The sequence below is a fragment of the Eleutherodactylus coqui genome, chromosome 1 (genome assembly GCF_035609145.1).
Source record: "Eleutherodactylus coqui strain aEleCoq1 chromosome 1, aEleCoq1.hap1, whole genome shotgun sequence".
NCBI classification, from domain to species: domain Eukaryota; kingdom Metazoa; phylum Chordata; class Amphibia; order Anura; family Eleutherodactylidae; genus Eleutherodactylus; species Eleutherodactylus coqui.
In genome coordinates this window covers 334922154-334935241 of record NC_089837.1, presented here as the reverse complement: position 1 = coordinate 334935241, position 13088 = coordinate 334922154, and the positions used below count along the sequence as shown (strand labels likewise).

General features: G+C 43.7%; 1 protein-coding gene across 1 annotated transcript in view; it reads left to right on the top strand.

Moving 5' to 3' along the window:
- The window catches only part of RAD51C (RAD51 paralog C), a 68661-nt gene extending 59821 nt beyond the window's left edge, over positions 1-8840 (top strand). Inside the window, exons 8-9 of the mRNA XM_066575867.1 lie at positions 2793-2853; positions 6472-8840. Of these exons, the coding sequence (XP_066431964.1) occupies positions 2793-2853; positions 6472-6582 (172 nt within the window). The 3' untranslated portion in view covers positions 6583-8840. The remainder of the gene's footprint in view (positions 1-2792; positions 2854-6471) is intronic.
- Positions 8841-13088: the final 4248 nt, after the last annotated feature.

Here is a 13088-nt window from a genome sequence, read left to right as displayed (position 1 = left end):
GAGGCCTGGGAGACCCCAACAGCAAAGAGAAGAGGAGACAGAGCCTTCAAAAAATACGCTGAATGAGCGGTCAGATAGGTAGGAGGTGAACCAGGAAAGAGCAGTGTTCACTAGGCCGATGGAGCGAAGCATATTAAGGAGGAGTTTGTCGTCAACAGTGTCAAACGCTGCGGAGAGGTCGAGGAGAATCCGTAAGGAGTAGTCGCCCCTCGATTTAGCCATCAGGTCGTTTGACACTTTTGTAAGCGCGGTTTCTGTCGAGTGTAGAGGGCGGAAACTGGACTGTAGGGGGTCAAGAAGAGAGTTTTCTGAGAGATAGCTTATAAGACTGGAGTAAACCAGGCGTTCTAATAGTTGAGAGACTTGAGATGGGTCAGTAGTTGGCAGCATAGAACGAGTCAAAAGACGGTTTCTTTAGCAGTGGGAATTTGATAGCATGTTTGAATGAGAAGGGGAGAATGCCAGAGGTTAGAGAGAGGTTGAATATAGTGGTGAGGTGGGAGATGACAATCGGGGAAAGAGATCGGAGGAGGTGTGAGGGAAGAGGGTTGCTAGCGCAGGTGGTGGGGCGAGCAGAGGAAAACAATCTGCAGACTTCTTCCTCTGTCACCAGTTTGAGTACAGAGAGTATTTCAAGCTAATTGATGGTGATTTTCTTTTTGATGTAAGCAGCCAGCTCTTCAGCACTGAGATCCGTCATGGGGGGGCTGCAATTTAGGGCTGAGAAGGGAGTGAAAAGTGTCAGTCGTTTAGGGGTTGTGAGATAGTGAGGAGACGAGAGAGGTGAAGTAGACTTGTTTGGCATGGTGGAGCGCTAGGTTTTGAGCATAATTTTGAAGTGGAGAAAGTCATGCCGACGTTTGCAACTTTCTCGACAGCTGTTCAGCACACCTACAGCACCGCCAGATAAAGCACGTTTGATAGGCTTGAGAAAGGCCATTGCAATGGCCGAAACGTTGCAGATTTTACTGATGGAATAAAGAAAATTCTTTTTATTGCACCTGGATTTGAGCTGCTGTCACTATATCTGGATAGCACGTTTGATACGTGAGCTATGGTTGCCGTGGTCTACACCGGATGGCTTGAGCCACGGGGGGTGCCGCTTCATCCAGGGCATGTTTGAGGATGGTGGTGTAATGTGCAGCAGCCAGGTTAGGGCTTGAGAGGAGGGAGATGGGGGACAGAGAGGACTGTAGGGTCTCAGTAAAGTTTTGGGTGTGAACAGCCTGAAAGTTCCTATGCGTATGGTAGGTAGGAGGGTCTGGGGAGATACTAAAAAACTTGATAGAGAAAGAGAGGAGATTATAGTCTGAAAGTGGGAGAGGGATATTGGTGAACTAAGAATGAGAGACTGAGGAAGACCAGATCCAGAGTATTGCCATCTCTGTGAGTTGTAAGAAACCAACAGAGGAGGTAGGCAATAGAAGCTGAGAGGCAGATCGGGGGGGGGGGGGGTGTCATTGGTGGGGATGTTAAAGTCGCCTAAAATGAGGATTGCGATTGCGCAGAATAGGAAGTGGGGGGAGCCAAGCGGCCAAGTGATCCAGAAACGGGGGGGGGGGGGGGGGGTAGATAACTGCTACTGGACAGCAGACAGAAAAGTCATAGGATATGTACCTCGGACGAAAGACAAGTGAGTGAGGGTACTGGGGGGGGGGAGTAGACAAGTTCATCCTACATAGTAACATAGTTCGTAAGGCTGAATGAAGACAATGTCCATCTAGTCCAGCCTGTCTAGCCTCCTGTTTTGTTGATCCAGAGGAAGGCAAAAAAACCCCAAGAGCAGAAGCCAATTTGCCCTTTTGGGGAAAAAATTCCTTTCAAAGTATTAATTTTAGAAGTTCAAACCACCATCTGTGTGTTTTTTTTAATTTTGTTGTCTTATTTATGGTTAACTCCACTGTGGGATTTGACATACATTCACCACATGCATAAAATAATTAGCTTCATATTAGCTCTGAAATCTTGATGCGACTGCTGTTATTTAGATGATCTTACAAGTATTAAAAATTGCTGAATGATATTCAGTTTTTACCAAAATTTCACACTTGGGGACTATCAGTGCAATTATCTCTATAGTTGTTTGTTTCTATATTTATTATATAATCAAAATCTATTTCTTGGACAGCATTTCCACAAAATCTCCAAAGCTTTCATAATGTAGGTCCTGTGAGTATCTAAAACTGAAATGCTTAATATTTTTCAAGTGTCATAAATAAAAGCCACAATATGCAAGAAAAAACCTCCCTATGCTGTATGCATCATTGCGTGCTGTAGCTAAAAAAAACATACATTTTTAGTGTTATAGGTTTTTAATGTTTTGTCTCACCATCATAATAGTATAACAATATGGGCCACAAGGAAAGTAAAGGGGTGTAGGATATGCCATAAATATCTAATAGGTGGTGGTCCTACCTCTGCTGACCCTTGTTCTGCAAGTCAAACCAACCGGCAGTAGCTATGCACAGGAGGTTGAATGACGAGCTGGCCACACACAAGTTTGCATGACTGTTTTCTAAACTCCTATTGACTTCAGTGGAGTTGTGTGTTGCTTGCAAGCTGTGCTTTATTCTCCAGTAAAACTACTGTAATGAGCACCCATGGGATGGCATATCATACTTTTTGGATGATCAGACTGTAGTAAGAGAAACAAAATACTTGCAAAGTATATCTTTTCCTTTGGTGGCCTACGAATTAGTTAATAGCAGTGCCCTGTGGTAAGGAAATCTAAAGTTACATACCCAACATAATAGCTTCTCATATTTTAATTTTTTACATTTCTGTAATTACAGGTTTGCAGCTTTATACAAGGCACCAAACCAGAAAGACGTCACTGTACAGTTTGAAATAACGGTAAGACATTCTCTGTACATCATACAGGAAAATATATGTTTCATTTAAATCAATAGGTAGATATAGCGAGAGGAGTGCCGAATTTTACATTTAAGTATTTAAGTCTGCAATGTTTCTACATCCTGATAACTGTTATGAAAATGCAGCATACAGTCTAGTTTGTAAAAACTGTCTCGAATGACAAAAATTAGGTACAGATGTAGCGAAGTTTAAAGTGTCTTAGGTATAAAAACTGTGCAGAAAAAAAAAGTTTATTTCTTTTCACATAGTCAACACTATCTGATTGATTAGGCTACACAACTTTGATAGTACTCATGCAGAGAGTGCTTTTTTTTCCACAAACAATATTGCAACAGTAACTGCATGTAGAGTGTTATATAGGATGCTTGAGAGTATCGGAAAGTGTGTTCAGCAATACTGAGAACCATGGGGTATTATTGTATCTTGACGCCACCAGGAATTCCTGGTGGAGTCCAGCTTGACGGGGCGACGCCCCTGAACGTGATTAGCTGCACTAGGTGTTGGCCTGCAGGTCCTGCAAGGCCACTAAAGCTTCAGAGCTAAAGCATACAGTGGTCACCTGCTCTGCAGGCGCAAACTCCAGGGAAAAGGTGGCTTACCCGGTGGTGGCGGCACTGAAGTGGCAACATCACCCTCACAGTCCAAAGTCTGCGCGGCATCGGCAAAAGGAAGTTCGACAGCTTCACCCGGACCAGCCGTCACACTGCAGTGATGCGGCCGGTGGAACAGAGCTCACAGCCGCCGGCCAGGAGACAGACTGCGGCAGACACCAAGGAGAAGTAAGCTTGCGGCCGCATAGCCCGCATGCCAGAAATGGTGGGCGGGACAGAGCACAGAAGCTGCAGCGTCTGCATACATTTGTCCCAGCGCTGCAGCCTTAGCCTGACCCTTACTACAGTTCTTTGGCTGACATTATCACATGTAAATGCTGCCATGTTATACCGCTAACATGGCAGCATTTACAGGTAATAATGTAAGCCTCAGGCTAAGGCTGCAGTGCTGGGCCAAATCTATCTACACTGTGCTCCTAGAACCTTTCTATCTTCACCCTATCAGGAGCTGCGGGTGTGAGAGGGGCGTTCCTCCTGTCAAAACCCTAGCTTCCAGTGGCGTCAAGGTACAATAATACTGAACCATGGTACCGACTGACTTTATACTCCTCATAAAGAACCTCCCGTGTGTCCTTTATATGAAGGAATGTTGTGGCCAATGCTTTGTTTTATTCCTTTATGGGTGTTCTTGTGATGCCATAATTTAAAGCTTCCAATAAGCATTAGATAAGAGGTTTCCCACCTACAGTGTAAAAATGGCATTCAATGGGTAGCTATGTCTTCTCCACTGACACCCTAGTGCCAATCAAGCTTTGAGGTATTTGAAACTAGTCACTAAGGATGCACTACCAAACACCGCAGTCTTTTATATGGTGGTGTTGGGCGGTACAGTGCATTTTTTAGCAGCATGTCTGGAAACAATTAGGTGCCAAAAAAGGCTTAGGTATCCCAAACCTCACTTTTTCCTTTTGGCTCTTACTACTAGAGAAAGATACTGTTATTTGCTTTATATGTAATATATAACTCTGAACATTATATATACATTCATACATACACACTTTTCACACATTGGGCATTTAAAGTATACCCACACTTTCAGATAACGGTCATGCATGTGTACAGGAGGAGTAGCATTATTTCTGGTTATTATATGACTTGTACATGAATTTTATCACCAGTTTTCCCCTCTGTAGTCTCCTCCTTTAATTCTCAGTTTTACTTGAGCTGGTGGGTGGAGACTAGCTTATTTGATGGCTCCATACACTGCACACCCATGGTAGAAGAGCAGGATGTTGCCGTCTCTGTAGCACACCCTCATAAGTAAAAACATCATGGAAGACATTTTTAAGGCGTCTTCAGACGGCCATAGGTGCAACTATGCTCATCGATACAGAGCGTAGTTGCACCTGAACGAGGGAAATTTTTTCCTCTTTACCGGCCATTTAAACTCTACACCAGTGTGCAGGAGATTGAAAAAAAAATGCGTGAAGATAGCTGCTGAGCGATCTTTGCCACACGTAGTATTTACTACATGCGAGAAACATGGGACATGGTCCTGTCTTTTCTCGGCTGCAGTATTAACGGTCAAGAAAAGAGTTAGTGAAAGCGAAACCACTAAAATCCATTGAAATCGGTGGTTTCGGTTTATCCCGTTATGCGGCCTTTATTATCATGGCTCCATAAGGGAAGATTATCACTTTTGTCTGAAACCGCCCTTTAACAGTATTGAGCCGTTTAGAGCCGTATAACTCTGTGAGTCTGTCTGGATCCCTCCTGTTGCTCCCTCCCCCTCTCTCTCCATAGAGTTCTCTGTAAGGCCTCGGTTCAATCACTGCCATTCATCGAGCACTGGCTGTGATTGGCTAAGCGTCAGCCAATCACAGCCAGCGCTTCCAGGAGGCTGGGATTTTTGAATTCCCGGCCAGAAGAGAGGATCACTGCCGGGGACTCGGGGAAAAGAGGCGACTGGGCTAACAGCAGGGGACAGGTGATGTATGTGTGTTTTATTTTTTCTTCTTCAGCTGCAGCTTATTTTCGGGGAAGGGCATATATTTCAAGCCTCCCCGAAAAACCTTGCATGTGGTGCTACAAAGTCGCACAAGTTTGTAGCGCCACATGCGACTTTGTAGCGCTACAAAGTCTCAGTATCACCGCAATAAGTCGCAGCGATGTGGCACAGACCAGCGATGCGATATCGCTTGATTTTATTGCAGCGATGCCGTGTCGCCCGTGTGAACAAGGCCTAATCCAAATAAATTGGAGCTGGGGAGAATGGGTGAGAAAAAATACATTTCCCTGCACCCTCCTGAACTGACAGTTCAGGAGGGTGCAGGTGCTCACTGCACCGTGGAGGGACCTGCTTACCTGTCCGGCGTCTTCCACATTCTCCTTCTGCCTCCCGGCTCGGCGATCATGTGACCGCTGGGGTCAGGTGGCATCCAGCGGTCACATGATCGCCGAGCCCGGAGACAGAAGGGAGAATGCGGAAGACACCGGAGAGGTAAGCAGGTTCCCCCACGGTGCAGGCCCCCGGCTCGGCGATCATGTAACAGCTAGGGGTCTGGTGACACCGGCGGTCACATGATCGCCGGCCGGAATCTCTATGCATTGCATAGCGCTAATTGAGCACTATGTAATGTGTAAAGGAGAAGGCAGAAATGGTTAAAAACCCTTTCTGCCTTCTCCTCGGGGGTCCTCGATGAGGACCAGTGCAGGAGTGTATCTGCACCCGATGTGTCTGACGATTGGGTGCAGATCCACTCCTGCACTGCAGTGTCGGGCCTGCCCCGACATCGGAGCTGTGGAGGGAAATTATGATGTCGGGGCAGGCCCGACATTGGACTGGAAAGGGTTAAAGTGCTTTGCACTTTTGCTTGGAAGCACATTGGGTATCATATAAGTACAAGTTTGTTAAAAGTGCAGTGACCATTATAATTATTATGACAAGTCAAACTGTTTAATTAACCAGACACTTGTTTCTTTTATACACAGTTGAATCAGAATTGTTCAATGACATTTGTTTTGTTTTGGTTTTTTTTTTATACAGCACAAAGGTTTTCGAGACGTACAAGCTGTTGAGCCTGAGACAAGTTCATCAAAGTCTGAAATAAACCCACGCAAGCGCCCAAGGGAACATGATAAAGAATACCAGCCTTAAATTCAGACTTAATTGACTAGGAAACATGTGGTATACTTAAAAAGACTCGTCATACAGAACAACATATAATTAAAAAAAAAAAAATTTCCTCTCTAATTCAAAGAAGTACCTATTTGTAATGTGCACTTACTGAAGAATGCAAATACCAAGTTATTTTCATTAAAAGGATCACTAGTCAACCTAATGAAAGATGTACTCGGCAATATGACATCATCTTCTTTAAAGAGGTTATCCCACCCAAATCATTTATCACCTATCCACAACACCTGATTCACTGACTATTGAGACCCCTGGGGGTCTCAGTAGTCAGAACTAGGCTATTAATCCTTCACCATCTATCATGTGGATAGGTGATAAAGGTTTGAAGGGGTTAGTCCGACAAAATAATTAAACGGAATCCAACTTTAATTGAATATCAGATGTGCACGATGTTAGTATGGAGCAGGCTAAGGAAACAAGTCCAGTCCGTTTGCAGTGGGTGTCGGCTGTAAAATAGAGCTGACACCTGGCTGTTGTGGTTAAGTGTGGTTATAACTTTGATCCCGGCCATTCACCCTCTATATCCTGTGTTCAGCGCTAACCACGGCATTTAAATGGCATGATAGAGGGATGGGATGAGATTGCAGAGCACTATTCATTTGTCATGGCAACGTGGTGTTACATGAAGGCTCCCAGCCTTGCCATGGATTTTAGCCTATCAAGCCTTGCCTATAGGACCCCTTATAGTGTACTTTTAAAGTCAGGTTAGGTTTTTTTTTTTTAAAACTACCTTTTTCCAGTATACACATAAAATAATGAACATCATTTTAAAAAATGTACATAATGGATATCGCCACGTTCATAAAAGTTCAGTCTATTAACATTTCACATTATTTTTCCAGCACTGTGAATGTCGTCAGGAAAAAAAGCAATTAATGCCAAAATTGCAGTTTTTCTCTCCAATAACATTAAATAAAAAGTAATCAAAAATCGTTATGTACCCCAAAATGGTACCAATAGAAACTACACGTCACCTTCACACAGCTGTTGCAAACGAAAAATACATTTTAGGGTATTGGAATATGGCGACAAAAGCTTTTTCAACAAACCTTTATTAAAAAAAATATATATATATATATATATATATATATATATATGTGTATGTGTATTTATACATAGTATAAATTTGGTATCTTCACAATCGTACTACCATAAAATATAAAGCTAATATGTCATTTTTATCACACCCAGAATGCTATAAGAATGCACCTGCCTAAAAAATGGTTCACTTGTGGATTTTTGCTCCGGTTAACACAACTTAAGAAATTTCTAAAATTTTTCAAAAAAACTTTATAGTGCATATTACTCGTGGTGCAAAAACTGACCCTTGAACAGCTATGTTGCTAAAATTAAGAAAAAAGAAGTTATGGCCTTTGGAAGAGCGGGACGAAATTGACAAAATGAAATACACTCTGCTATTGAATAGGTTAATGGGGTTGTACAATATTAGAAAGAATTTTTTTTAAATTTTTTTTTTAACCCCCGAAGAAACAATGCCCCTTTTGCCCATTGGCTGTATCTGCACCTCAGCTTCATTTAGTTGAAGGCGGCTTAGCACAATACCATAATCGGCCATGGACAAGAGCGGCGCTGTTACTTGGTAGAGAAAGCAGACCCCTTATTCTAATAATAGAACAGTTAATTATAATTGTAAATATTTTAATTGTCTAAAATCACTATGGGTGCATTCACAAGTGCGTGTGCAATATTGGTCCAAGAAACTCAGGCCGATTATTGCACTTGCAAAGTCATGGTTGTTATGCGAGCATTGTGTTTGCCAAAAAATTTGCATCGCTGCACTTGCGGTTTTCATTCTCGTGAAAAATACACATTATTCCCTGGGGAAGCAAAATGCACTGCATCATACTTGCATAAAACTTGCATGTGAGCATGATACAGTTTTTTTACCCGCTCTGGTAGGTAAGAATGGTTGATTCTTCAACAGAATCACATGCTGCAGTTTTTCTCTTGCATTGCTTCTTCCCGCAGCGCTGCAAAAGAAAAATTGCACAAATAAAAGCTCCAATTAGAAACAATGGGTTCTTATCTCATGCAATTTTTTTTTGTGCATGTCGCAACAAACAGAAATTGTACAGGGAATTTGCCAGTGTAAATGCACCCTGATAATGTCTAGTATAATTAATAATGCCAGCTGAATGTCTATATATTAACCTTGTGATACAATTTTGTTGTATTGAAGTAAACTTATTTTTTCATTATTGTGTTTTGATATTGATCTGCATTATCAGGTCTTGATATGATGGTAGAATTTTATCAAACCTCAGGCTATAAAACTAATATCAAGAGCATTTGTCTTTACCGTACTCATTTATATAGTATATACATATTCCGCAGTGCTGCATATCACCTGACATTAGGCTCTCTGCGCATGTTTTTACAGTGTGGGAGGGAATTGATGCAAATATGGGAAGAATATGCCAACTCCATGCAGGTTTTGTCCTTGGTCAGATTTGAACCCCCGACCACAGCGTAGCAATGCTGACCACTTAGCATTCTGTTACTTACATTCATGCATCAAAAATAAGAAAAGTGTGCATAAAAATAGATGTATGATACAAAGCTTGAAATAAACCTTTTTTAACCCCTTAACGACTGCCCCATCGGGAAACTACGTCCTCAGTAAGTGGGCTTTAATCCTAGAGGACGTAGTTTTATGCATCCTCTTTGGATTGATGCCCACTTGCCTGAGGACGTGACAGCTCCATGCTGTCAGTGCCCGCAGGTAGCCAACAGCATGGAGCTGTCATCCCAGGATGCGGGCAGTCCCCCCGGCATTGCGATCGGCGCTATAAAATGAATAGCGCCGATCGCAAAAAAAGTAAAGAAAAGTGCGTAAAAAGTTAGATATTAAGCTGCTCTGATGGATCGGATCCATCAGAGCAGCTGAAAATTCTTACCTGGCTTGTCGGCGGTGTCCCCCGGAGGCGCATGCGCAGAAGCTCGGGAGCCCCCGGCAAATTTGAAATCTCCTGGCTCCCGTTTCCTGAAGGTAGCCAGAAACCAGGAGGTGTTACCGGGGACCGCGATCGCTGCTATCCATTGGATAGTGGCGATCGCGAAAAAGTTTAAAAAGTTTTTAAAAAAGTCAGTTTCACCTCCCCTCATGGATCGGATCCATGAAGGGAGGTGAAAATACTCACCTAAGTCCTCCCCGATGTCCCGGGACCCGAATCTCCGTCTGCGCATGCGTGCCCGATGATTGACATCGGGCGCGTGCACAGACGGGCTCGAGCCCCGGGAAATTTAAAATCCCTCTGCTCTTGGCTGCCATGTGTAGCCAAGAGCAGAGGGATGTCACTGGGGACATGATCACTGTCATCCAATGGATGACAGTGATCATGTAAAGTAAAAAAAAAAGTGTAAAAAGTGAAAAAAAAAGTGTAAAAGTAAAAAAAAAAAGTTTTAAAAAGTTTTTAAAAAGTTAAAAAAGCTTGCGTTTCATCTCCCCCCCACGGATCATATCCGTGAGGGAGGATGAAATGACGTACCTAAGGCCCGCGGATTTATCCGCCGACCTTACCCCAGCTTCTGCGCACGCGCCCGTCGCCAAGATGGCGGACGCATGCACAAAAGCCGTGGATTGCCAGGATAATTTAAAATCTCCCTGCTCCTGGCTACAAAACTTAGCCGAGAGCCTGGAGATTTCACGGGGGGCCGCAGTGAGCGGTTCCTCGTCACGTGTTCGCCGTTATCCAATGGATAATGGCGGTCACGTAAAAGTAAAAAAAAAGGTGAAGCTTCATCTCCCCTCACCGATGCGATCGGTGAGAGGAGATGAAACTTTTTACCAGAGGCCTCCGTATATGCACCCCGACGCGATCTTCCTCCGTGAACTTTCCCGGATTCTGCACATGCGACCGCCAGCAAAACAGCGAACACATGCGCAGGAGTCGGGGAGCCCAGGAAACTTAAAATCTCCTTGCTTCCAGCGACCAATGGTCGCCGAGAGCCTGGAGCAGTGACGGGTGACCTCGTTGAGTGGTCCCCGATCATGTGATAAAAAGGTAGCGATCTACCTTAGGTCGGTCTCACCTGACCGGATAGGAATTACGGATTCCGCATGCATCTGATCCGCGGTAATACATGGATCAATCGCATTGGATTATACAATTCCGCTCACTTTAGCAGGTCGGAATTGTGTAATCCACTCGCAGAAAAGAGAACGCAGCAGGTTCTATTTTACCGCGACTATCCGCAGCATAGAGCCTATTGTTCTCCATGGTCGCGGATATACCCGCAGCCCATACGCAACTACATTGTATACGGGCTGCGGGTACCTGCGTCATCGCTAAGTGACTGTGCGGGAAATACAAATTTATAAAAAGTACTGCGCATGACCGCCTGTGTGAGTAGGCAGTTATGCGCAGTACATTACGTGGCCGTACGCAGGGTCACAGCCAGGCTCACAGCCGGGATCCGCTGCGGGCCTCCGCAAGCGGATTCCACCTACGTCCGTGTGAGCCCGGCGTTATTCAGACCGCTACCTGTAATACGTAATTTACAAGAAGCCCCGGGAACGTTCGCCTTCCTGCAGCCCAAGAGCAGCTTGTTGAGCGTCTTCTGTGCGAGACCGCCGCACCTCATCAAGCTTATGGAGACTCACAGAGCGCCACTTTTTACACCCCATACCCACCACTGAGGTCAAGAAATGACCCCCAAAAAGCATGAGAGGAGGGGGATACACTGTTTTATTGCCCCATGGGCCCATCCCAACCAGCCTCCGTAATTACCCCCGTCTTCGGAAATACCACACAGTTCACATTATTACTTTTATCTAAGATTTGGGGAACGCTGAAAAGGGTGCGGAGGGGGGGGGGATATTTTTAGGGAGTCAATTTTTATTCCGTACAAATGAACAATGGGGCCTGGAATTTATTCAGTTGTGCCCTGCAATCCAACGGGTGTTCCCTGCATTACAGGCCTAACCATGTGTCCTATAAGTAGATTAGGGCCACAATGGGTGTGTTTTTGAACATGGGACAAACAGGGGTATCCATTTTGGGGTGAATGTCTTCATTCCTATGTAGACTGTACAAAAAAACCCAGTTTTTAAATTGACAAAATTGCCCAAAAAATGAAAATCGTCATTTTTTTTTCTGCTTTGCTTAGATTTATTCAAATACTGTGGGGTCAAAATACACAGTACACCCCTAGATGAATTCATTAAGGGGTCTAGTTTTTAAAATGGGGTCATTTGAGGGGGTTCTTTATAGTTTTGGACGCTCAATGGCTCTACAAGTGGGCAATGGGGCCTGGAATTTATCCTTTTGTACCCTGAAATCAAACGGGTGCTCCTTCCATTATAGGCCTAGCCATGTGTCCTTTAAGTAGATTAGGGCCACAAGGGATATGGTTCTGAACACGGGACAAACAGGGGTATCCATTTTGGGGTGAAAGTCTTCAATCCTATGTGTGCTGTACAAAAAAACCTGTTTTTAAATTGATACAAATGCCAAAAAAATGAAAATTGTATTTTTTTTCCTACTGCTTTGCTTAGATTTATTCAAAAATTGTAGGGTAAAAATACACAGTACACCCCTAGATTAATTCGTTAAGGGGTCTAGTTTTCAAAATGGGGTCATTTGTGGGGGTTCTCTGTTGTTTTGGCCGCTCAAGGGCTCTACAAGTGGGCAATGGGGCCTAAATCACCTTCATGCTAAATTTCTGTTCTGAAAGCCACCGACTACTTCTTTCATTTTGGGCCCCATTGTGCATCCAGACATAAGATTAGGGCCACAATGGGTATGTCTCTGAACACGGGACAAACAGGGGTATCCATTTTGGGGTGCAAGGCTTCATTCATGTGTGTGCTGTACCAAAAAAGCAGTTTTTAAAACGACAGAATTGCCAAAAAAACGAAAATCACATTTTTTTCCTTTTGCTTTACTTGAATTCATTCAAAAACTGTGGGGTCAAAATGGGCAGTACACCCCTAGATAAATTCGTTAAAGGGGTCTAGTTTTCAAAATGGGGTCACTTGTGGGGGTTCTCTTTGGTTTTGGCCGCTCAAGAGCTCTACAAATGTGCTATGGGCCTAAAACGCCTTCAAGCAAAATGTATGTTTTGAAAGACACCGACTACTCCTTTCATTTTGGGTCCCGTTGTGCATCCAGACATAAGATTAGGGCCACAATGGGTATGTTTCTGAACACGGGAGAAACGGGGGTATCCATTTTGGGGTGTAAATCCTGATTTTCATGCGCAATATAGGAAAAATATATGTCTTTAAAATGACATATTTGCAAAACTATGAAATTTTATTTTTTCTCCTCTAAATTGAATTAATTCCTGAAAAAAACTGGTAGGGTCAAAATACTCATGACACCCCTCAGTTAATACATTAAGGGGTGTAGTTTTTAAAATGGGGTCATTTGTGGGGGTATCTATTATTCTGACACTTATGAGCCTTTGCAAACTTGGCTTGGTGCAGGAAAACAAAGTGTTCC